Raw genomic sequence first — 26,962 nt, forward strand, 5'->3', positions numbered from 1 at the left:
TCTTAATATTTTTTTAAATCAAAAATAATATTTAAATATTTTTATTATTATATTATCCTTAAAAAAAATTAATCAGAAGTACAATTTCTATTGAATTTAATTTGAATGCCGCACAGATTAAAGCAAAAGATTATATTTGGTCCCATTAATTAATTCTGAACCATCTGCAGATTAGTTTTCTTGAGAAAGCTGTTAGCATGAAAGTTTAATCGTGTTTTTGTGTGTTTAATGTCTTTAATCTGTGTGTTGTACGCAGGGGTCAGGGCGCGAGTCCAGTGGCCATGCAGAAAGCACAGCAGGTGTCTCAGGGTTTGGACGTCCTGACGGGGAAAGTGGAAAATGCGGCACGTAAATTGGAAGCCATGACCGGCTCGAAACAAGCCATCGCCAAGAGAATCGACGCCGCTCAGGTGAGCGTGTTGATCCTGTTTGGATGCATCACACTCCTCTCTAAGCAGTACATTGAGTGCCGTTTGTGTTTTGTGGATGACAGAGCTGGCTGGCAGACCCTCACGGAGGTCCGGAGGGAGAGGAGAACATCAAGGCTCTTCTGGGAGAAGCGAGGAAGATCGCGGATCTCTGCGAAGATCCCAAAGAGAGAGAGGACATCCTGCGCAACATGGGCGAGATCGCAGGTCTCACCGCCAAACTCTCCGAGCTCAAGAAAGCGTACGTACATCTCTGAACATCTTGACTTTGAGTTGAAGGCTTTATGGGGATTCTTGGCTGGAATCTTTGGAATATTAGCATGATGTTCCACTGCTGCCCACACGAGGAATCCTGCTTTTCCATTCTTTGACTGTTTGACGGTAGTCAAGCAACGGTTCTGTACATTGAGTCAGATGAGCTGCTGTGTGTATTTTAATGTTTGCTTAATTTATTCATTATAATTTAATAAAATAAAAATAATATTTAAATAATTATAAGTATTTGTTAAAATATTTTATCAAAAATATTTTTTTATACAATATATATATATATATATATATATATATATATATATATATATATATATATATATATTTAAATGAAAAATATTTACATTAATTATTATTAAAATATTTGTTTTACAAGTATTTTTTTAAATATTTTTTTATCAAAAATATTAGATTTTTTCACAAAATATTAAAAGTATTTTTAAATATTTTTTTAAAATAAAAATAACATTTACATTTATCTTTTAATCAAACATAATACAAAAATATTTACAATTTAGATATGCTTATCAAAAAAGTTTAAATGTTCTATTTTTTTTTTTTAAATATTCAGAAGTGCATTAAATTGTGTGTTATTGTACTTTCTAAGTATTTTTTTTTATTGTGTTTCTAAGTATCTTTGATGGCATTTGATTATTATTATTCAATTTATTTTTTTACTTTACATAACAGTAGTATTATTACTACAGTAATGCATTTCTTATTTGATTTAATTTGTATAATATTTTAATTATTTTAATTATTAAAATATTTGTTTTACAATATTTTGTTTAAAATTTGTTTAATATTTTTTTTACATTTATTTTTTTTTACAAAATATTAAAAGTATTTGTTTAAATATTTTTTTATAAAAAATATAATTTAATTTATTAAATTTTAAATATGCTTATCAAAAAATATTTAAATGTTCTATTATATTTTTTAAAAATATTCAAATTGTATGTTAGTGTACTTAGTTTTCTTTTTACTAAGTTCTTCAAGAACAACAAGGTATATTTTAAAGATTTGATGGTCCAGTGATTATTATTGTTATTATTATTATTATTAAATTTTGTAATTTTTTTACTTTACAGTACAATAGTATTTTACTAAAGTAATGCATTTCTTATTTAATTAAAATTAAAAAAATTAAAATATTTAAATAATAATAATAATAATATTTATTTTTATTACTATTATTTAGATGTTTTTTTCTTCCCCCATATACCCAGAGACTAGACTTCAGAGGAAACTAGTCCTGCTTGAATGAGACTTTCATGGACTTTTGTATATTTTTTGCACTAAATGAGCTCCTCATCTGTGTTCAGAGGTAAGGGCGATACCCCTGAGGCTCGAGCGCTGGCCAAGCAGATCGCCACAGCTCTGCAGAACCTTCAGTCCAAAACCAGCAAAGCCGTGGCCAACACTCGTCCGGCCAAAGCAGCCGTTCACCTGGAGGGAAAGATCGAGCAGGCTCAGAGATGGATCGACAACCCCACGCTGGACGACAGCGGAGTCGGTGCGTCTCTCATATTTCAGTGTGGTATCAAAATTACCAAGGGAACCTATTATGCTCCTATTAAGTCTTGATGTTGTTTTTGTGCTCTACTAGAACAGGCTAATTATTTTCCTCATTGTTGCAGCTCCTCTCTTCCCAGTCTGTCAGTAACGCTCCGTTTAGTTCCTGCAAACAGCACCATCACACACTAAAGAAAGTCATTTGGTCATGTGTACCTGTAGGTCAGGCTGCTATTCGTGGGCTGGTTGCCGAGGGGCGTCGCCTGGCCAATGCGTTGCCGGCGTCTCAGAGGCACGAGCTGCTGGGTAAATGTGAGGAGGTGGAGCATCTGATGGCGCAGTTAGCCGAGCTGGCGGCCCGCGGAGAGGGAGACGGTCCACAGGCCCGCGCCATCGCTCAACAGCTGCAGGACACTCTCAAAGTAAGACGTCGTTCGGGGAAGATCGTGACACTCTCATGCTCACAATACTGAACCTCTTCCCAGTTCAGCCAAAAATAACTCCAAAAACAACATTCAGAAATATTCTCATATCCTCTCATATATTCTCATATACGTGTAAACACTTATTCGGTTTTTAATGACTTGATAAATTACAGTGTGAACTCATAACAGAGCTATTTTAGTATTATTTATATGCTTTTTATTAATTAATTGTTTGAATTAGCTTTTTATATATTCAGTTTTCATTTTTTTATATATATATATTTATATTTAGTTTTTTTACATTTAGTTTTTTTACATTACATTTTTTCTTTATTTTTAATTGTATTATTTTGTTTTATATTTTATTATTTTATTTTATTTTATTTTGAGTAATAATCTTTTAATGTCAGAAGAGATTCTATCTACAGTATCTATCGATTTATTATTGAATAATTTTTTAATTTATTTAATTTTATATTGTATAATTTTATTTTATTTAACATTTTTGCAATTAATTTTTTATTCTAATTTATTTTTATTTTTTTATTGTTTTATTTTTTTTTTTTACATTTTACTTTTTGTTTTTAGTTTATTTAAAATGTTTGTTTTATTTTAAGTAATTATCTCTTTACATATACATACATATATATATATATATATATATATATATATATATATATATATATATATATATATATATATATATATATATATATATATATATATATATATAATATCAACACAGTAACAGATCATTTACATAGAAGAGTCTTAAAGGTACAGTAGCAAAAATAATCTGTTTATGTATCAAGGTCAAAGAGAGAGTGGAAAACTATCATGAAAACTAGATTATGATGCCAGAAACCTTGACTAAGGCATTTGTGAACTTATAAAAGGTGGACTTCACATAAAAAAATAATTGATAAGTGTGGAAAATAGTCCCTTTAATGTACATGCATGTACATAATTATCACTAATTGTTTAAACAAATTTGTGATAAATAAATGCATGAAAACAGAACAACCCAGCATCATATTCAATATCAAACTTGCAGAATGATACAGCAAAGAGCGCCACCTGCTGGTGAGAGATATGAATCTTCCTCTAGACCACAGCAGCAACTCATATCAGAATGATTTCTGAAGGGTCATGTGACACTGAAAACTGGAGTAATGATGCTGAAAATTCAGCTTTGATCACAGGGATAGATTACATTTGAAAATATTTTGTTTGTTGCAGGAGCTGAAGGGTAAAATGCAGGAAGCCATGACACAGGAAGTGTCTGACATCTTCAGTGACACGACCACACCGGTCAAACTATTGGCCGTGGCAGCGACGGCCCCTCCAGACGCGCCCAACAGAGAGGAGGTGTTTGAGGAGCGGGCCGCAAACTTTGAGAATCACGCGGGCCGTCTGGGCGCCACGGCGGAGAAGGCAGCCGCCGTCGGCACGGCCAACAAGAGCACGGTGGAGGGAATCCAGGCCGCCGTCAAATCAGCCAGAGATCTGACGCCACAGGTAACAGAGGAACAAGCTCTTACTGCAGTTCTTCAGATTCTCCACACGAGGTATTGATGGTGAATAAGTGTAATTCTTTACGGTTTGTCCTGCAGGTCATCTCCGCTGCTCGAATCCTCCTGAAGAATCCTGGAAACCAGGCGGCTTACGAGCACTTTGAGACCATGAAGAATCAGTGGATCGACAATGTTGAGAAAATGACAGGTGACAGATCTATCTATCTATCTATCTATCTATCTATCTATCTATCTATCTATCTATCTATCTATCTATCTATCTATCTATCTGTCTGTCTGTCTGTCTGTCTGTCTGTCTGTCTGTCTGTCTGTCTGTCTGTCTGTCTGTCTGTCTGTCTGTCTGTCTGTCTGTCTGTCTGTCTGTCTGTCTGTCTGTCTGTCTGTCTGTCTGTCTGTCTGTCTGTCTGTCTGTCCGTCCGTCCGTCCATTTATTTGTATAAATGTATTTATATTTATTTATTTTGACTTATTTTTATATATTTCTTGTATTTTATATTGTTCTGTTTTGAATTGTTTTATTTTTATTTTACATTTAATTTTTAAAAATTATTATTCTATTTGTTTTATGTTATTATTTTGAGTAATAATCTTTCTATGTCAGAAGAGATTCTATCTACTGTATCTATGTATTTGAATAAATGTTTATTTTTATCTATTTAATTTTATATTGTTTTTATTTTCCATTTTATTTTTTTACTTTTTTATTTTATTTTATTTTTAGTAATAATCTTTTTTTACGTCAGAAAAGATTCAATCTATCCATCTATTTATCTTTAGTGTCTATCGATTTATTTGTATAAATGTTAAATTTGTAATTATTTATTTTAATTTTATATTGTATAATTTTATATTTTTTATTTTACATATTTTTTATTTTACCATTTTAATTTATTTTGAGTAATAATCTTTGTCAGAAGACATTCTATCTACCAATTTATTTGTGTAAATGTTTATTATTTAATTTTATTTTAATTTTATATAGTATTTTTATTTTACAATTTATTGTTTTCTTTATTTTACATTTTTACAATTTATTTTTTAATTTACTGTATTTATTTGTAATCATTTTAATTTGTTTACATGTTATTTTTAATTCATTTAAAATGTATAATTTTATTTTATTTTCAGTAATTATCTCTTTATGTCAGATGGGATACTGTCAGTACTTGATTCACAAATGGTTATTTTAGCCAGAAAGTTATCCCAAAAAAAAAAAAGAGAGATTCAGAACATTTGCTTTGCTTAATTACAGTATTTGACAGATCAAAATAAATTGAGATAAATTATGTGAAAAATAAATAAATTAATTAATTAAATAGGTTGAAATCAAAGTTTGTCCGAATAGTCTGAATAGGAACATTCTGTTTACTGTTGTTTTATCATTTTCAGAAATCATCTACAGTAATTTAAGCTATTTGAACAAACCCTGACTGTCTCTGTGTTTCTCAGGTCTTGTGGATGAAGCGATTGACACCAGGTCTCTGTTGGATGCATCAGAAGAAGCCATTAAGAAAGATCTGGACAAGTGTCAGGTAGCTATGGCCAATCACCAGCCTCAGATGCTGGTCGCCGGGGCAACCAGCATCGCCCGACGAGCCAATCGGATCCTGCTGGTGGCAAAACGAGAGGTGGAGAACTCAGAGGACCCGAAGTTCAGAGAAACTGTGAAAGCGGCTTCTGACGAGCTCAGCAGAACCATCTCACCGATGGTCATGGACGCCAAGGCTGTGGCCGCCAACATACAGGACCAAGGTGAGACACGCAGAAAGAAGTTAACTTCATTGTGGAAGCCACTAAATGATAGAGACTTGTAAGGGGGCTTTTTGAATTGGGCCACAAAGCAACCACCTAGATTCCCTTTGGTTGACAAAAGCCATTTTAGGTGCTTCTTCCCATTAAGTTCGGGAAGATGGTTTACACGTTGCGTTCCCAAATGCATGTTAAGGCAGCCCAAACTCAGAGATGGAGAAGCATTTATTGCGAATCAAAATGCTTCAAGACACTGTAAAGACCGGCAGGAAATGCACCGATAGGATTTTTTTAGGCTGATATAGATTTTAAAAAACAGTTAGTCATGACTTGGGATGCACTGAAAGGATTTTTTGGCCCGATACCAATACCAATTTTAAAAAACAATTATCGGCAGATTCCGATACTGATACCGATATTTATTTGTCAGTTTCTCTCTTATTTGAGAGCCAGTGCCGATACCAATACTGATTTTAAAAAACAATTATTGGCTGATACCGATATTTGTCACTTTCTTTCTTATTTTAGAGCAAGTGCCGATACCAATACCGATTTAAAAAAAAATAAAAATAAATTATTGGCCGATTCTGATACCGATACAATATTTATTTGTCATTTTCTCTCTTATTTGAGAGTAAGTGCAGATACCAATACCGATTTTAAAAAACAATTATCGGCAGATTCCGATACTGATACCGATATTTATTTATTTGTCAGTTTCTCTCTTATTTGAGAGCCAGTGCCGATACCAATACAGATTTTAAAAAAACAATTATTGGCCGATTCTGATACCGATATTTGGCAGTTTCTCTCCTATTTGAGAGCCAGTGCCGATACCAATACAGATTTTAAAAAAACAATTATTGGCCGATTCTGATACCGATATTTGGCAGTTTCTCTCCTATTTGAGAGCCAGTGCCGATACCAATACTGATTTTAAAAAACAATTATCGGCAGATTCCGATACTGATACCGATATTTATTTGTCAGTTTCTCTCTTATTTGAGAGCCAGTGCCGATACCAATACTGATTTTAAAAAACAATTATTGGCTGATACCGATATTTGTCACTTTCTTTCTTATTTTAGAGCAAGTGCCGATACCAATACCGATTTAAAAAAAAATAAAAATAAATTATTGGCCGATTCTGATACCGATACAATATTTATTTGTCATTTTCTCTCTTATTTGAGAGTAAGTGCAGATACCAATACCGATTTTAAAAAACAATTATCGGCAGATTCCGATACTGATACCGATATTTATTTATTTGTCAGTTTCTCTCTTATTTGAGAGCCAGTGCCGATACCAATACAGATTTTAAAAAAACAATTATTGGCCGATTCTGATACCGATATTTGGCAGTTTCTCTCCTATTTGAGAGCCAGTGCCGATACCAATACAGATTTTAAAAAAACAATTATTGGCCGATTCTGATACCGATATTTGGCAGTTTCTCTCCTATTTGAGAGCCAGTGCCGATACCAATACTGATTTTAAAAAACAATTATCGGCAGATTCCGATACTGATACCGATATTTATTTGTCAGTTTCTCTCTTATTTGAGAGCCAGTGCCGATACCAATACTGATTTTAAAAAACAATTATTGGCTGATACCGATATTTGTCACTTTCTTTCTTATTTTAGAGCAAGTGCCGATACCAATACCGATTTAAAAAAAAATAAAAATAAATTATTGGCCGATTCTGATACCGATACAATATTTATTTGTCATTTTCTCTCTTATTTGAGAGTAAGTGCAGATACCAATACCGATTTTAAAAAACAATTATCGGCAGATTCCGATACTGATACCGATATTTATTTATTTGTCAGTTTCTCTCTTATTTGAGAGCCAGTGCCGATACCAATACAGATTTTAAAAAAACAATTATTGGCCGATTCTGATACCGATATTTGGCAGTTTCTCTCCTATTTGAGAGCCAGTGCCGATACCAATACAGATTTTAAAAAAACAATTATTGGCCGATTCTGATACCGATATTTGGCAGTTTCTCTCCTATTTGAGAGCCAGTGCCGATACCAATACTGATTTTAAAAAACAATTATCGGCAGATTCCGATACTGATACCGATATTTATTTGTCAGTTTCTCTCTTATTTGAGAGCCAGTGCCGATACCAATACCGATTTTAAAAAACAATTATCGGCAGATTCCGATACTGATACCGATATTTATTTGTCAGTTTCTCTCTTATTTGAGAGCCAGTGCCGATACCAATACAGATTTTAAAAAAACAATTATTGGCCGATTCTGATACCGATATTTGGCAGTTTCTCTCCTATTTGAGAGCCAGTGCCGATACCAATACAGATTTTAAAAAAACAATTATTGGCCGATTCTGATACCGATATTTGGCAGTTTCTCTCCTATTTGAGAGCCAGTGCCGATACCAATACTGATTTTAAAAAACAATTATCGGCAGATTCCGATACTGATACCGATATTTATTTGTCAGTTTCTCTCTTATTTGAGAGCCAGTGCCGATACCAATACAGATTTTAAAAAAACAATTATTGGCCGATTCTGATACCGATATTTGGCAGTTTCTCTCCTATTTGAGAGCCAGTGCCGATACCAATACTGATTTTAAAAAACAATTATTGGCCGATACCGATATTTGTCACTTTCTTTCTTATTTGAGAGCCAGTGCCGATACCAATACAGATTTTAAAAAAACAATTATTGGCCGATTCTGATACCGATATTTGGCAGTTTCTCTCCTATTTGAGAGCCAGTGCCGATACCAATACTGATTTTAAAAAACAATTATTGGCCGATACCGATATTTGTCACTTTCTTTCTTATTTGAGAGCCAGTGCCGATACCAATACAGATTTTAAAAAAACAATTATTGGCCGATTCTGATACCGATATTTGGCAGTTTCTCTCTTATTTGAGAGTAAGTGCAGATACCAATACAGATTTTAAAAAACAATTATCGGCAGATTCCGATACTGATACCGATATTTGTCACTTGCTCTCTTATTTGAGAGAAAGTGCCCATACCAATACCGATTTAATAAAAACAATTATTGGCTGATTCCGATATTTGTCACTTTCTATCTTATTTGAGAGCAAGTGCTGATACCAATACCGATTTAAAAAAAACAATTATTAGCAAATTCTGATACCGATAACAATATTTGTCACTTGCTCTCTTATTTGAAGTTTTGTCATTAAATAGTGTTTTGATCATGTTTTAAATCTGCATCTGCAAAAATGCATGCATTAAGTTATACTAGCTAGTTTATTGCTGCTGCATCATCAAATAATTTAACATTTAGCATTCAGCAGGCCAACATAAATACAAAAATACAACAGAACAAAGATACATATGAAATACATATGCTGTGACTTTAAGAGCTGCACGGATCCAATATACTCTTACACAAGCATTTTATTTCTCAGCTAATGTTTACAATGATACTCCCCAAGATGGCCATTTTGATGTCATTTTGTGTGAATTAGAAGAAGCAAAAGACAGCTCCATTCAGTATTTGTCTTGAGACGCTAGGGACTAGGGATGCACCGAAATGAAAATTTTGGCTGATACCGATAATTCTGTATATTTGAAAGCCGATAACCGATATATTAACCAATAAATCTAAATCAAAGTAAACCAAATTTTCTTATCGGCCCAATACTAATAACATTTTTCATGCTTTAGCCGATATGCCAATGGTTGAAAATTGATAAAAAAAATCGGACAATAAATATCTGCAGCTGATATATTGGTGCATGACCATTGTCTTCCTTGACAGGCCTTCAGAGGGGCTTCCTGGACTCAGGATTTAAGATCCTGGGTGCTGTGGCTAAAGTCAGAGAGGCGTTCCAGCCACAGGAGCCAGACTTCCCTCCTCCTCCTCCTCCAGACCTGGAGCACCTGCAGGTCAGTTTCACTGCAGACACATGGCATGCATTTATTGCACAAGCAAGATTTTAAACACGAACGCCGGTTCTTGTTCAGATAAGCGACAACGCCGCCCCGCCAAAACCGCCCCTGCCGGAGGGTGAAGTGCCTCCTCCCAGACCTCCACCGCCTGAGGAGAAGGACGAGGAGTTCCCCGAGCAGCAGGCTGGAGAAATGGTCAGCGAACCCATGATGGTGGCCGCCCGACAGCTGCACGACGAGGCCCGCAAGTGGTCCAGCAAGGTCAGTCTCGTTGAGTCTTGCAGAATGGGTTCGTATCCACGTGGGTTATTAAAAAATGATTGTTTTTTGCAGGGTAATGACATCATCGGTGCCGCTAAGCGCATGGCTCTGCTGATGGCCGAGATGTCTCGACTGGTACGAGGAAGCGGCGGGAATAAGAGGGCGCTCATCCAGTGTGCCAAAGACATCGCCAAAGCCTCCGACGAGGTCACACGCCTCGCCAAGGAGGTCGCCAAGCAGTGCACGGACAAACGCATACGAACCAACCTGCTGCAGGTAATAAGAGCCAAGCGCTGGGTGAAGTAAAGTCCATATGGTGACTGCTAACAAATGGGTTGATGTGGTTGGATGGAAGTGCATGGAAATGAATGAGGGCAATCACAAATGAAGCACTACTGCACTACTAAAATGGATTTGGAAGAGATGTGAACCAACTTTTTGAACCAGGGACAGTGAGAATGCACTTTATAACTGTTTGTCCTTGCACATTTTGAAGGAGTTTTTGTGTGTCTTTCTGTAGGTGTGTGAGAGGATTCCTACCATCAGCACACAGCTGAAAATTCTCTCAACTGTGAAGGCCACCATGTTGGGACGCACCAACATCAGTGAGGAGGAATCGGAGCAGGTCAGATCTCGCACTCTGCTTGTTGCTGTTTCTCATTTAAAATCATAAAACGTGTCTAATTTAGGGATGCAGGATATATCGGCCATCATATCAGTTTCGGCCGATATATATGTTCAATTTTAATGTATCGTTATCGGCACAATAAGAAAATTTGGCCGATATATTAAAGCCGATAAATAATGGATTATTTAATGGTAAGACTTTTGTTTTTGTAATCAGGTTTTTAAAAATTAAAATTTGGATTTAGATTTATCGGCCAATATATTGGTTATCGGCTTTCAAATATAAAGAGTTATCCATTATCGGCAGATATGTGTTTGGTTTTAATGTTATTGTTATCGGCACAATAAGAAAATTTGGCTGCTATATTTAAGCCGATAAATAATGGATTATTTAATGGTGAGACTTTTGTTTTTGTAATCAAAAATAAAAAAAAAAATATTTGGATTTAGTTTTTTCGGTCAATATTTCGGTTATTGGCTTTCAAATATAAAGAGTTATCCGTTATCAGTTATCGGCCGATATATATTGGGTTTTAATGTTAATGTTATCGGCACAATAAGAACATTTGGCCAACATTTTAAAGCCGATAAATAATGGGTTATTTCCTTCAGCTGAGACACTTAAGATGTTCACCATGATGCTTTTGAATTACTTGAAATATGATTGAAAATCACTTCAAAAAGGAAAATAGAGTTAAGTTCAACATGTGCAGCACAAGTCTGTCATATAAACTACATAAGATTATAATGAGAACATTATAATTGTGTGCTTGGGACATGGCTTTTAATGGTGAGACTTTTGTTTTTGTAATCAGGCTCTCAAAAATGTAAATTTGGATTTAGATTTATCGGCCAATATATCGGTTATCGGCTTTCAAATATAAAGAGTTATCCGTTATCGGTTATCAGCTGATATATGTTCATGTTTAATGTTATTGTTATCGGCACATATAATTGTGTGCTTCAGACATGGCCATTAATGGTGAGACTTGTTTTTGTAATTAGGCTCTCAAAAATTATATAAAAATTATCGGTTATCGTATCGGCCAACATATGTTAATTTTTTATATTATCGTTATCGGCACAATAAGAAAATTTGGCTGATATATTAAAGCCGATAAATAATGGATTATTTCCTTCAGCTGAGACACTTCAGATGCCATGATGGTTTTGTATTTAGATTTATCAGCCAATATATCGGTTATCGGCTTTCAAATATAAAGAATTATCGGTTATCGTATCGGCCCAAATTTTCATATCTGTGCATCCCTTGTCTAAATGCATGCTGGTTCTCTTGTAGGCCACAGAGATGCTGGTCCATAACGCTCAGAACCTGATGCAGTCCGTGAAGGAGACGGTGAGGGAAGCTGAGGCTGCGTCCATCAAGATCCGCACAGATGCCGGATTCACCCTGCGCTGGGTCCGCAAGACACCCTGGTACCAGTGAGGGAAGAACCAGTGCAAATATCCCAGCATGCACTGGGGGAAGCATTTGAGTCCAGGTCATCAATGTCAATGCAGACGTCTCATCCACCTTGTGGACTAAACTATTCCATTATCAAAACTGTTGTTCTTGAATGTCATTGAGTGTAAAAGAACTTTGCTCTGTTGTTTTTCTAATTTGGAAAGAATGATTTATTTTGTTTTGATGGATCCTGGTTAGGAGGGAAAATTCCACAATGTTCATTATTTTCATATATATATTTCTCACCAGCCTTGTTTTCACACTTTGAATGTGTTATTAAATGTCACCAACAAAACGTCTTCACAAGCAAAAACACAAGCACAGAATTTGGATTATAAAATTCTCATAATGTGGTTTTTGATGCAAAGTGTTGATGACAGCATATCATTTCCCTAATGTTGGTCACTGGTTAGTGGATTAGTTAAAACTTCCATTCAGGGATGACGCTGCAAACTCTCGATACAAGTACTGAAATGAAGAGGTAATCAAAGCTATGATCTGGTGCTTCCTGTAATCTATGCCAAACCAGTCCCATTATATATCCAGACACAAAACACACACTGCCATCCTCGTATTTCCACTATGACATCACTGTGCTAAATACACTACTAAAATCTCTCTTGCAGAATGCACACTCAAGTATATTTATATGAGTGAGAATTTGCTCTTTGCTTATATTTGCCTTTTATATCATTGAGGAGACCAGCAGATTTAATGTAAATAATGTGTTCATCTTTAAAGACAGCCTGTAAGACCTAATGTGCCTTGTCATAATAAAATAACTAATTATCAGCTGAATCATATGTGTGGGACTATATTTGTTGATATGATCTATTTTAATGGAATTGGCTGTAAATATAAGGCTGTTTATTCAACAGTGGTTTCTTATTGACACATAAGTCTGTGCATTGCAGTTTTTACCACAGTTCATCAGTTGTGACATTCATTATGTTCTAATAATTGACAATTTTGCAATTAGATTTTTTGACATACTGTACAATATCCCCAATTAAAGTTAAAAAGGGATTTTTGTAAAATAAATAGTACTTATTTTATTTTACCTAGTTTTCTTGTCTTCATTTAGTTTAACTTGATATACTAAAACAATTAAAACTAAAACTGAAATAAAAATGAATTAAAATTATTAAAAATGACAAAAATAGCTAAAATTACATTGGAAAATACAAAAATAAAAACTATATTGTGTGTTTGGGACTTGGATTTTAATGGCGAGACTTTTGTTTTTGTAATCAGGCTCTCAAAAATGATATAAAAATTTGTGTTTAGATTTATCGGCCAAGATATATCGGTCATCTGCTTTCAAATATAAAGAATTATCGGTTATTAGCCGATATATGTTAATTTTTAATGTTATTGTTATCGGCACAATAAGAAAATGTGGCCGATATTTTAAAGCCGATAAATAATGGATTACTTCCTTCAGCTGAAACACTTGTCTGCCATGATGGTTATGAATTTAGATTTATTGGTCAATATATCGGTTATCGGTAATTTATAAATAAAAATAATTAAGGAGAAATTAGTGGAAAATATTTTTTTAATTAAAAATTGTGTATATATATATATATATATATATATATATTAAATAGTATTATTTTCTCCAGTATATTTTAAGTGAAATATTTACACTATATACATTTGAAACTCTTACAAACTCAATTATCCTTTAATATTGCAATTAAATCTGAGCTCATCTTCTGTTAGTTTTTCTGAACACATGCAACAAATCTAACTTATATTTGTGCCAGTACATAATACAAGTAATATAAATAAGTGTATCAACCATGGTTTTATGGAAATGATTACAGAGCCAGGAGAAATAAGTAATATTTTGATGTAAACTGCATGATGGAATTAATGAATGCAACTTGCTAAATACATTAGAACAAAATAAAAGATGGCAATGTAGGGGCAGCAAACTGATCTGAGAGCAGCTCGTGTGTGTCAGTGTGAGAGCAGAAGATGTCGGTGTGTGAGTGTACTGACGGCTCGCGCGCGCAGAAAAACACGCAGAACAAGAAGACATTGAGGTAAACACAAAAAACACACACTCAGTGCTTTGATTGCGAGTCTGTTTAGTCAGTGTGTGTATCTGAGAATCATGTCGAGATCAGGTAGGAGGTGTTTTCATTTCATCACATAAAACACACACACACACCAGATGATATGATCACTGAAAACACCGACATGCGTCCTGCACTCGAGTAATTCATGATTTGACCTGCAGAAGTTACACAAAGGCATATCTTAAACACGCATCGCAGTTTGTTTTTGATAGTGGTTTCACTGCCTGAACAAAATGTACCAGCGCGTGCATCCACTCCTCTGCGCGTGCATCATGTGTTTCATCACGTCATATGCATGTTGTTTTTAATCTCTCCTGCAGTGGCCGCGCTGCACATGTTATGATAGTAACATTTCAGACCTTAAAAACTCATGTGGGCTTGTCAGCCAACCAGAGTGATAGATTCGCCCATGCATGTGACATAACCAATCATCTGGAGCTCTGGAGTCGATTTCGGCTTCCGGGTTGTATTTGGAGTGTGGGGAGACTGATCGCACGCGCTCGTAGCGTGGACGGGGCGCGAGAGCACAGAATCACTTTTACTGCAGACAATCAAAGTGTGTAATCATGCCTACCGTCAGGTAAGTGATCATTCCAGGGTCAGGCTCTGTGTTTGTGTGCTTCCGGTTTGGGCATTCTGTGTCTTTATGATGATGCAACATGCTTTATTTCATCATGTGGCAATTTTCTTATTGAACCTGTGCATTTATGTATGTATGTGTGTGTGTGTGTGTGTGTGTATATTCATTTTATATATATATATATATATATATATATATATATATATATATATATATATATATATATATATATATATAAATACATAAATACACTTTATTAGTTGATGACACACATACATTATGTTTGTATCATATGTAAATAATAATCATATGTAAATAAATATGTAAATAATGATATAAATGTGTATATATAATATAATGTGTGTATATAATGAATATGTGTGTATTATATGTATATGTGTGTATTATTTATATATATATATATCTTTTTTTCTTTTTTTTTTTTATATGGCTGTTGATAGATTTTGAAAATCGCAGAACTGGAATGACAAGTTGATGCTTGTATATGTAATGCGATTAAGAATATTGGCCAACCTGTGTGTTTTCAGGATATTAGTCATGTGTGTGTGTGTGTTTAATTGTACAGATATCATTTTGAGGACCAGTTTGAGTTTTAGACCATCGGAGTGAGGACAAAAAGAGTAAAGCGAGGACATTTTGACCAGTCCTCACTTTCTGAGCCCTTAAATACCTGTTATAGGGTCAAGACTTGGTTTTAGGGATCAGGTTATAATTAGGTTTAGGGTCGGTTTAGGGTAACGGTTCGAGTTAGGAGCTACAGATTGCATTGTGCCAATGAATGTCCTCACAAAGATAGATGTAAAGTGTGTGTGTGTTTAGTCAGCACTATAGCATGTGCTCTGTGCCGTAAACACAACCCATTAAACACAGTATATGTTAAAACATTAGATTTCAGGGTGTATGAACTTTTCACAATGTTAATACTAAAAAGCATGTTAATATATTTTTGCTGTGACCATTTTGCAAGTTTGTATTAAAAGTTGACATGAAATGCAACTGGTTTGGTGTGTAAAATGGACATTTGTCAGGCTAATATTAGACGGGTAAGTCACTTCTCACCAGTGGTTTAGAACCAACAACCTTCTACAATATCAATTTCACTGTATGTTAAAGAGCAGGAATTCTGGTCTTCGGCTAATAAACCCACCATCCATTCCGACGGTTCAAGTCTCAAAGGCAGCATTACTGAAACCCGATCATGTGACCTCCACCTGTTACTGTCTCAGAATGGATATTAAAGGAATAGTTCCCTCAGGAATGAAGGAATTAGCAGAATGTTCATGCTGTTCTTATGCATGCAGTTAAAGTGAATGAGGTCTGAGGCTGTCAAACTCCAGAGAAAATGCAGTGCTTTATCAGTGCATGACTGTGAGATGATTTCCTCCTGTCTGTGCGTGTGTTTGCAGTCAGAATGCTCTGTTCGGGATGGGGAATCCGCTGCTGGACATCTCTGCGGTGGTGGATAAGGATTTTCTGGATAAGTGAGTAGTTATTGTAACTGCGTGTGTTTAAAGGTCATACGTGCACTGCTGTTCTTATGATCGATACGCTTCTGTGATCACACGACCTGAGCTCTGTTAGTGTTATTATTCATCTGTGTGTGTGTGTGCAGGTATGGATTGAAGCCCAATGATCAGATCCTGGCAGAGGAGAAACATAAAGCTTTGTGAGTGACATCATCATGTAACGCTTATTTTATATCACCAGCAAAATCTTTTTTTGTTTGGAATATTTAAGATTTTTGATATTTTTGAAAGAAGTCTGTTCTGCTCATCAAGGTCGCATTTATTTGATCAAAAATACAGGAAAACTGTAATATTGTGAAATATTATTAACTGTTTTTCTATATGAATAGATTTCATATTTTTGTAGAAACTGTGATGTATATATTTTTTAGGATTCTTTGATAAATAGAAAGTTCAAAAGAACAGAATTTATTTGAAATAGAATCTTTTGTAACATTATAAATTTACTTTTGATCAGTTTAATGTGTCTTTACTGTATATTTATTTATTTATAATATTTTTTACCCTAAACTTTTGAATTGTAGTATCATGGTTTCCACAACAATATGAAGCAGTACAACTGATTTCAACATTGAAAATAATAAGAAATGATAATGAAAAATAATTTCTGAAGGATCATGTGACACTGAATACTGGAGTAATGATGCTGAAAATTCAGCTTTGATCACAGGAATAAATTGAAAAATCTAAATTTAAATTGTAAAAATATTTCATAATATAACATATTAAATGCAGCCTTGGTGAGCAGAAGAGACTTATTTCAAAAGCATAAAAAAAAATCTTAATTGTTCCAAACTTTTGACTAGTAGTGCATCATAAATATTTGATGTAATTGTCCAGCCAGTTATATTATATTATGAAAGCTAAAGACAATACAAACTAGAAAATACAATTTAGAAAAAGATGTAGTTATAACCATTTTCATGTTTTTTTTTCCCCCTGTTATAGCGCCACCAAGTGGCCAGTTGCCACGTGCTTTTTCATGTGACCACATAATGAACTCTTACATAGGTGTGCCAAATTTGGTGAAAATATCTCATTCCATTCACGAGTTATAGCATTTTAGTTATTTTATCGCCATATTTTCTTTCTCTTCATCATCAGCTCAAATATATATCTATGACGATATAAACTCTATCACTCAGCCCTACTGATGTTTGTGTGTAAACTACAGTAAAGAGTATTTATTAAATGTTGTTTTAGTACCATCTGTGACCTGCAGAGAGCAGCAGCTCCTTCTGTTCATATGCAGGAATCAAACCTGAGCTGTATCAGGATCTCACTAACACTCATATCCGTGCTGCAGGTTTGATGAGATCGTGAATAAGAGTAAAGTGGAGTATCATGCTGGTGGATCCACACAGAACTCTGTCAAAATTGCTCAGGTGGGTCTGGAACTCACATATATGGAAATGATGAGAAGGAACCATCAGAACTGGATAATAATATTGTGTGTTTGATATCTTCTCTCTCTCAGTGGATGATCCAGGAGCCGCATAAGGTGGCCACTTTCTTCGGCTGTATCGGTACGGATCACTTTGGCGAGATTCTGAAGAAGAAAGCAGCTGAAGCTCATGTTGACGCTCATTATTATGAACAAAGTCAAGAACCGACAGGAACGTGTGCGGCCTGCATTACTGGAGACAACAGGTCAGAAACACGAGCAATGCAGCGTTTGACATTCAAAAGATTTTTGAAAAATCTCTTCTGATCACCAAAGCTGCATTTAATTTGATCAAAAATAGTGAAATTATTTTACAATGTAAAACAGCTGTTTTCTATGTGAATGTATAGAAAAGTGTAATTTATAGGGCTGAGTATTGACACAATTTTCATGATTTGATTCACATGCATTCGATTACGATTTAGATTCGATTTGATATCGATTATTTTGGATGTATTTCAGTTTCAGCACATGGCAAATTTTCTAGAGGAAAGAATCTCTCCACTAATGCTGTAAACTACACATGAGAGTCAGCTGGTGCTACTATAATAATATTGAAGATTAAATTAACTTGTTCATATATAAACACTTAAATTACACTCAATGATGTTTTTATTATAAATAAAGTTTAGAATTACATAATCATATTTCTACTCCAATTAGTTTTTTGAAATATAAACATTTAAATCGCGGCTGTCATAACTGATTTATTCAAACGTGCATTAAATATTGAAGAACATTATAATGAATATATAACGGTGCATAGCCATATTTATCAGAATGATGCTTTTTAGAGTTCACTTTTCTAGCTGACTAATGAGTTTATGGTCACTGAATATGTTTTTCTGAGGTAAATGTGACGTCACGTGACATTGAAGCTGTTTTATTGAGGTTGAAGCACTGATTGAGCGATTACACGAGACATGATACGGATTTCAGTAAGTTGTACTGTATATTTTAACATACCTTCAGATGTTCATGTTTATTTCGCTGTAACTGGTATTAAAGCGGAGGAGATGATCACATGCTTCTCTTTAACTGAGGCGCTAAAGCGATCCGTCACGCCACATTAAACAGCGCCAAAACGGTATTTATTTTTTGAATCTCATAATAAGATGGACGTCATTTGAAATCTGAGACTTTGCTTCATATCAAAAGTAACAAAGATTATTGTGATTTATTGGATGGGAGGAGCTGCATATTCTGCTCATTCATCAACTGAAAACAGACTAGACTAATCGATTCTTGGGATTTAGGAATTGATATCGGTTCGTAAAAATGAGAATCGATTAAAATCGAGAAATTTATATTTTATTTTACCCAGCCCTACTAATTTATTCCTGTGATCAAAGCTGAATTTTCAGCATCATTACTCCAGTCTTCAGTGTCACATGATCCTTCAGAAATCATTCTAATATGATGATCTGATGCTCAAATAATATTAAAAACGTCTCGGGTTACAGATGTAACCCCTGTTCCCTGAGTAAGGGAACGAGACGCTACGTCGAATGACGTGATGGGAACCCTCTGCATTTTGTGTTCGTGAAGCACCTCTGTATCCAACCAATGAGGAAACGTGACGTCAGAGGCGGGTGACGTCACGGACCAGGAAACTATAAAGCATACCCAGAACAAAGAACGCTAGCTTCTGGAATATGTCTGAAGCAAGACGCTCACAGGTATGCCGGGGGTACGGCAACGTGACGTAGCGTCTCGTTCCCTTACTCGGGGAACAGGGGTTACATCTGTAACCCGAGACGTTCCCTTTCGTGGGAACTATCGACGCTACGTCGAATGACGTGATGGGAACGCTATCCCAACTACGCCGTATCACCAAGTACCTGTCTGTTATCTTGTAGACAGAACTGAGGACCCCGGAGAGGAGCCTACATCCAGGTTGTAAAACCAATAAATGTGTGCTGGGATGATCATCCAGCAGAACCACATATGTCATTAATGGATACTCCTGACATTAAGGCCTTTGAGGCCGCCATACCCCTAGTCGAGTGAACACGGACAGCTAATGGAGATGGCTGTCCGGCCCCCTCATAAGCAAGTGAGATAGCCTCGACCACCCACTTGCTCATTCTCTGCTTAGATGCTGGACCTCCTTTCTAATGAGACCCATAAAACACACAAACAATTGATCTGTTTTTCCCCACAGGGCAGCTCTGTGGACATATGCATCTAAAGCCCTCACTGGGCAGAGCAGATTGAGTTTCTCCTGATCCGAAGTTGTAAATGGAGGAAGATGGAAGGCCTAAAGTACGATGGAACCTGGGACTTTGGTGGGGACCTTAGGCATATAGCCTGGTCTAGTGTGCAGGAACGCTTTGACCATTCCAGGTGCAAATTCCAAACACAAAGAAGCAGCTGAAAGTGCTTGAAGATCTCCTATTCTTTTAAGAGATGAAATAGCCAGTAGAAATATGGTTTTTAAGGGTGAGGAATTTCTCTGAAACTTCCTCTAGTGGGTAGAAGGGAGCCTCGGCTAACCCTTCTAATACCACGGCCAAGTCCCAGGCCGGAGTCCTTGTACGTACTGAAGGCCTCAGTCTCAGAGTACCACGGAGGAAGCGTATAAAAAAGGGGGTCTCGACCTACCGAGGAATCCCCCAGAGGAGTATGGCCAAAATGGCCGCATACACTTCCTCGTGGAGGGAGCTCTGGAGTGGAGTATGGTCTCCACAACCTCAGTTGGGAGAGCAGCATCTATGAGCCTGGCCCCCTCAGAGGCCAGGCCCACAGTCTCCATAGTTCTGGGCGTGGATGAATTATCATGCCGCCCGCTTGAGACAGGAGGTCCTGCCTGAGAGGAAGCTCCATCAGGGAGCCATCTAGAAGTGACACTAGGTCTGAGAACCATATTTTGGTTGGCCAGTACAGGGCTATCAATATTAGACTGACCCCTTCCTGGCGTACTTTCTCCAGAACTCCCGGGAGCAGAGCGAACGGGGAAATGCATACAGACGCAGCCTCGGCCACGTCTGTACCATGGCATCCAGACCCAGTGGTGCTGAATGAGATAGGGAGAACCACAGTGGACACTGGGTTGATTCCCCTGAAGCAAATAGGTCGATTTCAGCTCGACCAAAGTTTTCCAAAGTGAGCTCCACACCTCAGTATGGAGACTCCATTCCCCGGGCCTCGGCCCCTGCCTTGACAGGGCGTCTGCTCCCACATTTTAATGCCCTCAGGTCTGGGAAGAAGTATTTTACTGCAAGAAATACCACCATCATTTCCAGCCGATTTAAGTGCCAGGAACTGATGGTCCTCCCAGAGACCCTGAGCTGAGCGACCACTCATGATTGCCCCCCAGCCCATGAGGGAAGCATCCGTCGTAAGCATTACGCGACGACGAGAAGTCCCAAACATGGGTTCTGGGACAGGAACCAAGGCTTTTTCCACATGACCAGAGCACGAAGGCATCGCCGCGTGACTTTGATCATGCGAAAAGGATTTCCCCTCAGGGAAAACCCCTTGGTCCTGAGCCTCCACTGTAAGGGTCTCATGTGCAGAAGGCCAATAGTAATAACGTTGGACGCAGCTGCCATCAGACCCAACAGTCTCTGAAACTGTTTTACAGTGAGTGACTGGCCTAACTTCACCCCATTCACGGCTCCGAGAATGGAATTCACACGAGCAGGAGACAGCTGCGCCTGCATCGTGGTAGAATCCCAGATTACTCCTAGATAGTTTGCAATCTGACTCGGAACCAGCACACTCTTTTTGGCATTGAGCCTCAGCCCAAGCTTTTTCATGTGCGACAGAACAACATCTCGATGTTGAACTGCCAACTGTTCTGTTTGAGCTAATATCAACCAATCGTCGATATAGTTCAGCACGCAGATGCCCTGGAGTCTCAATGGAGCCAGCGCTGCATCCACGCACTTCGTGGGTGATAATGATAGGCTGAAAGGAAGAACCCTGTATTGGTAAGCTTTGTCCCCGAAAGCAAACCTGAGGAACTTCCTATGAGAAGGATGGATGGATACATGAAAGTAAGCATCTTTCAGGTCTATCACAACAAACCAGCTCCTCGGACCTGATCTGTCCCTTCTTTGGAACAATGAAGTATAGGTTGTAAAACCCTGACAGCTTGCTGGGAGGAGAACCCCTTCTATAGCTCCTTTTTGCAAGAGCGTCATAACCTCCTGTTCCATTACCAGAGACTGCTCGGGGCCACCACTGTGGGAAGGACCCCATTAAACTGGGGCGGGCGAGACCCGAATTTGTAACCCTTTTCTATTGTGAGCAGCACCCTTTTTGAAATATTTGGGAGAAGTTTCCATTCTGCCTTATTTACAAAGGGAACCAGTCTCTCGAGACTGGCCTCTGGTGTTTTTTGAACACTTGACTCGGCACCCTGAAGCGGCGAACCGGCAAGGAACAGCCGAATCAAGTGATGACCGGCCCTCCTCGGAGGATCGGTGGAGACCGCTGCGCCCTGAAGCACACTGGGTGGCAGGGTTAGCAGAACGGCCCCTGAGGGCGCCAAAGAGGGATGAGTACCAAGTATTTTAATACCCAACCCTCTCTGGAGGGGACTGCCCTCCAATGTCCCGCACCACTGGCATCAGGACTTCTTCGAAGCCTTCTTGGTGGTAATTACAGTCCGCAGATCTGTGTTACCCCACAAAGACTTCGGCTGTGTCGCCTGTCCCTGTCCCCAAGCTTTCTGCGGGGGACCATGGGTGGCGACACTTTCTTTTAAATTCCTCAGAATTTAATGTATTCAATATTTCATTTAATCCTCAAATTAAATGCAGCCAGTTCTTATATAAATATATATATTTTTGAACAGACTGAATATATTTAGAATACAAAAAAGAATTATAGCTCGTAATAATTCGCAAGGTATTTTAGGGAAAGAGAGAAAGGGAAACTCCCGTCTGCTCAGATCCCTTAATATATAAATATATACACATATACATACACATGCATAATTACGGACACGTGATACATGCGCAGCCTCGGCAAACGCAAGACCCGAGCCGTATATTCATTCTTGCAGACTTAATCTACACGCTGCCTCGGCAACGCGAGATCCGAGCCATACATTCTTTAATGAAAACCCAATCCACGCGCTGCCTCGGCAAGCGCGAGATCCGAGCTTAGACTTTTATTCCCTCGAGAATAAAGCCAACAGGAGTGGAGCTACAAAACTCCCGCTAGTGCATACTTTTCTTCGGGACATTTCTATGAATGAACACTGTCACTGTCAGTTTTTTTTTTTTTTTTTGAGCTGACGTGCATGCTCCACTCCAAGCAAACGACACATAAATCGTGTGTATCCCCACTCGCTTTGTAGTGTAGCACAGGGGGAAAATCAAACTGCTGTTCACGATTGATTTGTTATAAACGTGTGATTTTGAAACACGATATATGTGTGAGTGTGAGGTGGCGATCCTCAGATCGATATCACAATATCCACCTCCTCAGAGCTGGACGAGTATCGGTGCCTCAACCCGGGGGAAGAAACCGCAGAGCGTGCTTCCACCTGGGAGACGGCACTGAACCTGGCAGGTGAAGGCAGAGAAAGGGCGGCGCCCGTCTCTAACCCCTCTGTCAGATCCATTTGTGAACCCCACGAACGGAACCTCCGCCCTGCCTCAGCAGAAGCGGACCCGATCCGCGGGGAACACTGGAGCACAGTGTCCTGAGAGTGAGTTTTTACAGTGCACACAGACGGCTCCCTCGAGAGCTGCCTGGGCATTCACTCCCACTTCACTGCTGTTTCTCGCCATAATACGTGTCTTTTTTATATATAAATATATGGATTGGTGTGAGATACTCTTGTCCTCAGACGAAGAGATCGTGATTATTTATATGTGATAAGACAAACAACACCAAATAAGACACACAAGATACAGAGAGCGCTTGCTGAAGACAACAGAAGCTAGCGTTCTTTGTTCTGGGTATGCTTTATAGTTTCCTGGTCCGTGACGTCACCCGCCTCTGACGTCACGTTTCCTCATTGGTTGGATACAGAGGTGCTTCACGAACACAAAATGCAGAGGGTTCCCATCACGTCATTCGACGTAGCGTCGATAGTTCCCACGAAAGGGAACAGTTTTGCTGCTATATATTTTTATGGAAACTGTGACATTTCATCTTTGATGAAATTTCAAGAAAGTTCAAGCATTTATTTAAAATAAAATCTTTTGTAATTTTCAGATTGAAACTTGTATGACAATCACTGTGTGTTTGCAGGTCTCTGGTTGCAAACCTGGCAGCAGCGAACTGCTATAATAAAGAGAAACATCTGGATGTCGACAGCAACTGGAGTCTGGTGGAGAAAGCTCAAGTTTACTACATCGCAGTAAGTGCTTCACATTTGATTTTTGCTTGTTTGAATGTGCAAATGAGCAGCTGTAACTTATGCAGGAAACTAATGATGTCAAGAACCGAAACCTTGTGCCATGTTGAATAATCCAACACTTTTCCTGGTTAAAATCCTCATCTCATTCCTCCAGGGTTTTTTCCTGACCGTGTCTCCAGAATCCATTCTCAAAGTGGCCAAACACGCATCTGTCAACAACAAGATCTTCGGTCTCAACCTCTCGGCCCCCTTCATTAGCCAGTTCTTCAAAGAGCCGCTGATGAAGGTCATGCCGTACGTTGACATCATCTTCGGAAACGAGACGGTGAGTCTTAAGATCATCAGGGTGTCTGCAGATCTTTAAACCCAAAAATGAAGTACCCGTAAGCCCTTCGTTCATCTTTTTGATGATTCTGATGATGTTTGTTTTACAGGAAGCCGCTACATTTGCGAAGGAGCAAGGCTTTGAGGTGAGTCAAAAATACTGTAATGGCGTTTCATGTAGATTTTTGAATGTTCTACTCCTGTAACACGCTCTCATTTCTGTATAATGACCTGGTGTTCCTGCAGACAGAAGACATTGCTGAGATCGCGCGGAGGGTTCAGTCTCTGCCCAAATTCAATAAGAACAGGCAGAGGATTGTGGTCTTCACTCAGGGCAGAGAGGACACGGTGGCCACTGTGGGTACGTCCGTCAAACAGTGTCTGTGCTGACTCACATGAGTTATCTTCCATATGTTAAAATTTCCAAGGATAATCATTCTCCCCTAAAAGTGATCAGACCAAACCGTAAGTCGTATGAGGGCTGGTAGTACTCACACCGTCTACAACATCACCAAGGCTCGCACCGATCGGCCTGATAGGGGTGCTACAGCAGAAAAAAAAAACCACGGCAATCACTCGTGTCTTTTATTGATGGAATCCTTGGCTCAAGACAGACATAATGCACGCCTCGGATTTGCTCATTGTTCGCTTGGCAAAATTTTGGATTTTTTGAAAAACATATTTTTGCTAATTAGTCTTAGGATTTTCGCCTGACTGGAACCAAACCAGTGCAGTGAGATTCTCTGGAGTCTGTTTGCCAATAATTATCAAAAAAGAGTTGAAATTTTGATTCACGGTCTCTAAGGGTCAAAACGTTTGAAGCGAGTGGAGCCACTTTTACTAAAATGGCTATAACTTGTGAACGGAATGAGATATTTTCACCAAATTTGGTACACTTGTGTAAGAGCTCATTCTGAGGTCACATGAAAAAGGACGTGGCGACTGGCCACTTGCTGGCACTATAACAGGAAAAAAAACATGAAAATGGCTATAACTACTTCACTGTTAGTTCGATTCACTTAAAAATTGGCATGCAGTGTCTTTGTCTGAGGTGTGTTGATTGTCTATGAGGACATTGATGTATCTCAAAAAACATGTCCACCATTAGCCAATGAATTTTGAGCAGCTATCACACGATTTAATCGTGTAACACAATTTTTCGCCCACGTTATTCATACTGTATGGTAGAACACCTCATTCTGAGCAACTTTGCCTCTAGGACCGCCACTGTCCATCAAATTGTTCGTTAAATATTGGAGATTATTTTGAAATCAACTTTGGCGAACTAGTCCTAGGTTTTTGGCTCAACCTCGATAACTGTTAAATAGCTTTATAAACCATATATTTCCTATGGTAAATTGCCTGCTTTTGCTGCTTTTCCATCTATGATGGAGATGGTTACAGGCTTGCTAAATAAAACATTATACCTTTTTATGCATGTGCTTAAAGGCCTTAAATTGCTTGAACCCTGATAATTGCTGCTCGCAGCTATATTTATTGTCTCTGTCTTCTTTTAGGTGATAAAGTGAAAGTGTTTCCTGTTTTAGACATCGACCAGAACGACATTGTGGACACTAATGGTGCTGGTGATGCTTTTGTGGGAGGTAAATGATCAAGCAAATCATTTTAGAAAATTATAGTTATTAATTCAGTGTTTATTAACTGTGGACTCTTTAATATCATACGTAAACAAACATTATTGGAGTATGTTTTACAAGAAAATACTTAATTTCACATTTAATTCAATGCAGTAGTTTTAACATTTAACTACTATTTAACTGTTTGTGTGTCCTACAGGGTTCCTGTCGGAGTTGGTTCAGGAGAAGCCGGTGGAAGAGTGTATCCGTGCAGGTCACTACGCAGCCAATGTTATCATCCGGCGGGCGGGCTGCACCTTCCCTGAAAAACCTGATTTCCAATAACTCCCTCACATCCTCTCATACCCGATCCCAATATGGAATCTTTCCATCTCATCTTTCTTTTGCTGAAATTCCAGCAACACAACCTGCGTGCCTCTACATTCGTTTACACACATTTCCTGTAAAACGGGCATTTATCAGGATTGCGACGACCACATTACGTACACTCCGATGAATTTGTGTTAAAGTACGAATTGTCTTTGATCTGTTTTTTTATGCTACATTGCAATATAATTCTATATTTAATCTATTAAAGATCCATATCATTTTAAGTGCATTTATATTTTCTAAAATAATAGTCGTAAATTAACAGGATTATAATATAATGGAATTTTTGCCTAGCACGTTTTTGTCTTTCAGGTCTACGTTATTATGAAATGCCAAATTGTATCTTAAACGCACAATGTTTGAATATGCATAAGCTGTATCTGATGTGGAAACATTTTTCCACTTACTCTTTCTGCTTCTGGAACATGACCGTTCATCTGACCAGTCTAATAAAAAGATTTTAATTGTAGCAAAGTTGTACATCTGTGTTTTAAAGTGT

General features: G+C 37.6%; 2 protein-coding genes across 4 annotated transcripts in view; both read left to right on the forward strand.

The window, feature by feature from the left end:
- vclb (vinculin b) overlaps window positions 1–13,252 on the forward strand; it is a 49,209-nt gene extending 35,957 nt beyond the window's left edge. Inside the window, exons 9-20 of one of the 2 annotated variants that reach the window (XM_067369234.1) lie at window positions 257–410; window positions 494–669; window positions 2,024–2,214; window positions 2,436–2,635; window positions 3,878–4,156; window positions 4,252–4,360; window positions 5,623–5,925; window positions 9,709–9,836; window positions 9,915–10,100; window positions 10,173–10,376; window positions 10,621–10,725; window positions 12,028–13,252. In XM_067369234.1, coding sequence (XP_067225335.1) covers window positions 257–410; window positions 494–669; window positions 2,024–2,214; window positions 2,436–2,635; window positions 3,878–4,156; window positions 4,252–4,360; window positions 5,623–5,925; window positions 9,709–9,836; window positions 9,915–10,100; window positions 10,173–10,376; window positions 10,621–10,725; window positions 12,028–12,174 — 2,182 coding nt within the window. In that variant the 3' untranslated portion in view covers window positions 12,175–13,252. Of the gene's footprint in view, window positions 1–256; window positions 411–493; window positions 670–2,023; window positions 2,215–2,435; window positions 2,636–3,877; window positions 4,157–4,251; window positions 4,361–5,622; window positions 5,926–9,708; window positions 9,837–9,914; window positions 10,377–10,620; window positions 10,726–12,027 lie in introns of both variants that reach the window. The other variant, XM_067369233.1, reaches the window with a different exon arrangement.
- A 908-nt stretch (window positions 13,253–14,160) lies between these two features.
- Window positions 14,161–26,937, forward strand: adkb (adenosine kinase b). Of its 2 annotated transcripts, none has more exons than XM_067369235.1 (11): window positions 14,161–14,243; window positions 16,287–16,361; window positions 16,493–16,546; window positions 17,713–17,791; window positions 17,884–18,056; window positions 24,064–24,172; window positions 24,327–24,497; window positions 24,607–24,642; window positions 24,743–24,857; window positions 26,014–26,100; window positions 26,294–26,937. In XM_067369235.1, exons 1-11 carry the CDS (start codon window positions 14,176–14,178, stop codon window positions 26,416–26,418), a joined length of 1,092 nt encoding a protein of 363 aa, XP_067225336.1. In that variant the 5' UTR covers window positions 14,161–14,175; the 3' UTR covers window positions 26,419–26,937. The 2 variants fall into 2 exon arrangements, with proteins under 2 accessions (XP_067225336.1, XP_067225337.1); XM_067369236.1 differs by lacking the exon at window positions 14,161–14,243 and adding an exon at window positions 14,333–14,859.
- The last annotated feature ends 25 nt before the right edge of the window (window positions 26,938–26,962 follow it).

Source organism: Chanodichthys erythropterus, chromosome 19 (assembly GCF_024489055.1).
Source record: "Chanodichthys erythropterus isolate Z2021 chromosome 19, ASM2448905v1, whole genome shotgun sequence".
Taxonomy (NCBI): Eukaryota; Metazoa; Chordata; class Actinopteri; order Cypriniformes; family Xenocyprididae; genus Chanodichthys; species Chanodichthys erythropterus.

Coding starts and splice junctions, on each gene's coding strand:
- adkb (XM_067369235.1), top strand. CDS start 14,176: ATGTCGGTGTGTGAGTGTACTGACGGCTCGCGCGCGCAGAAAAACACG. Junction 16,547..17,712: donor GAGGAGAAACATAAAGCTTT/GTGAGTGACATC, acceptor TCCGTGCTGCAG/GTTTGATGAGATCGTGAATA. Junction 24,643..24,742: donor CGAAGGAGCAAGGCTTTGAG/GTGAGTCAAAAA, acceptor GTGTTCCTGCAG/ACAGAAGACATTGCTGAGAT.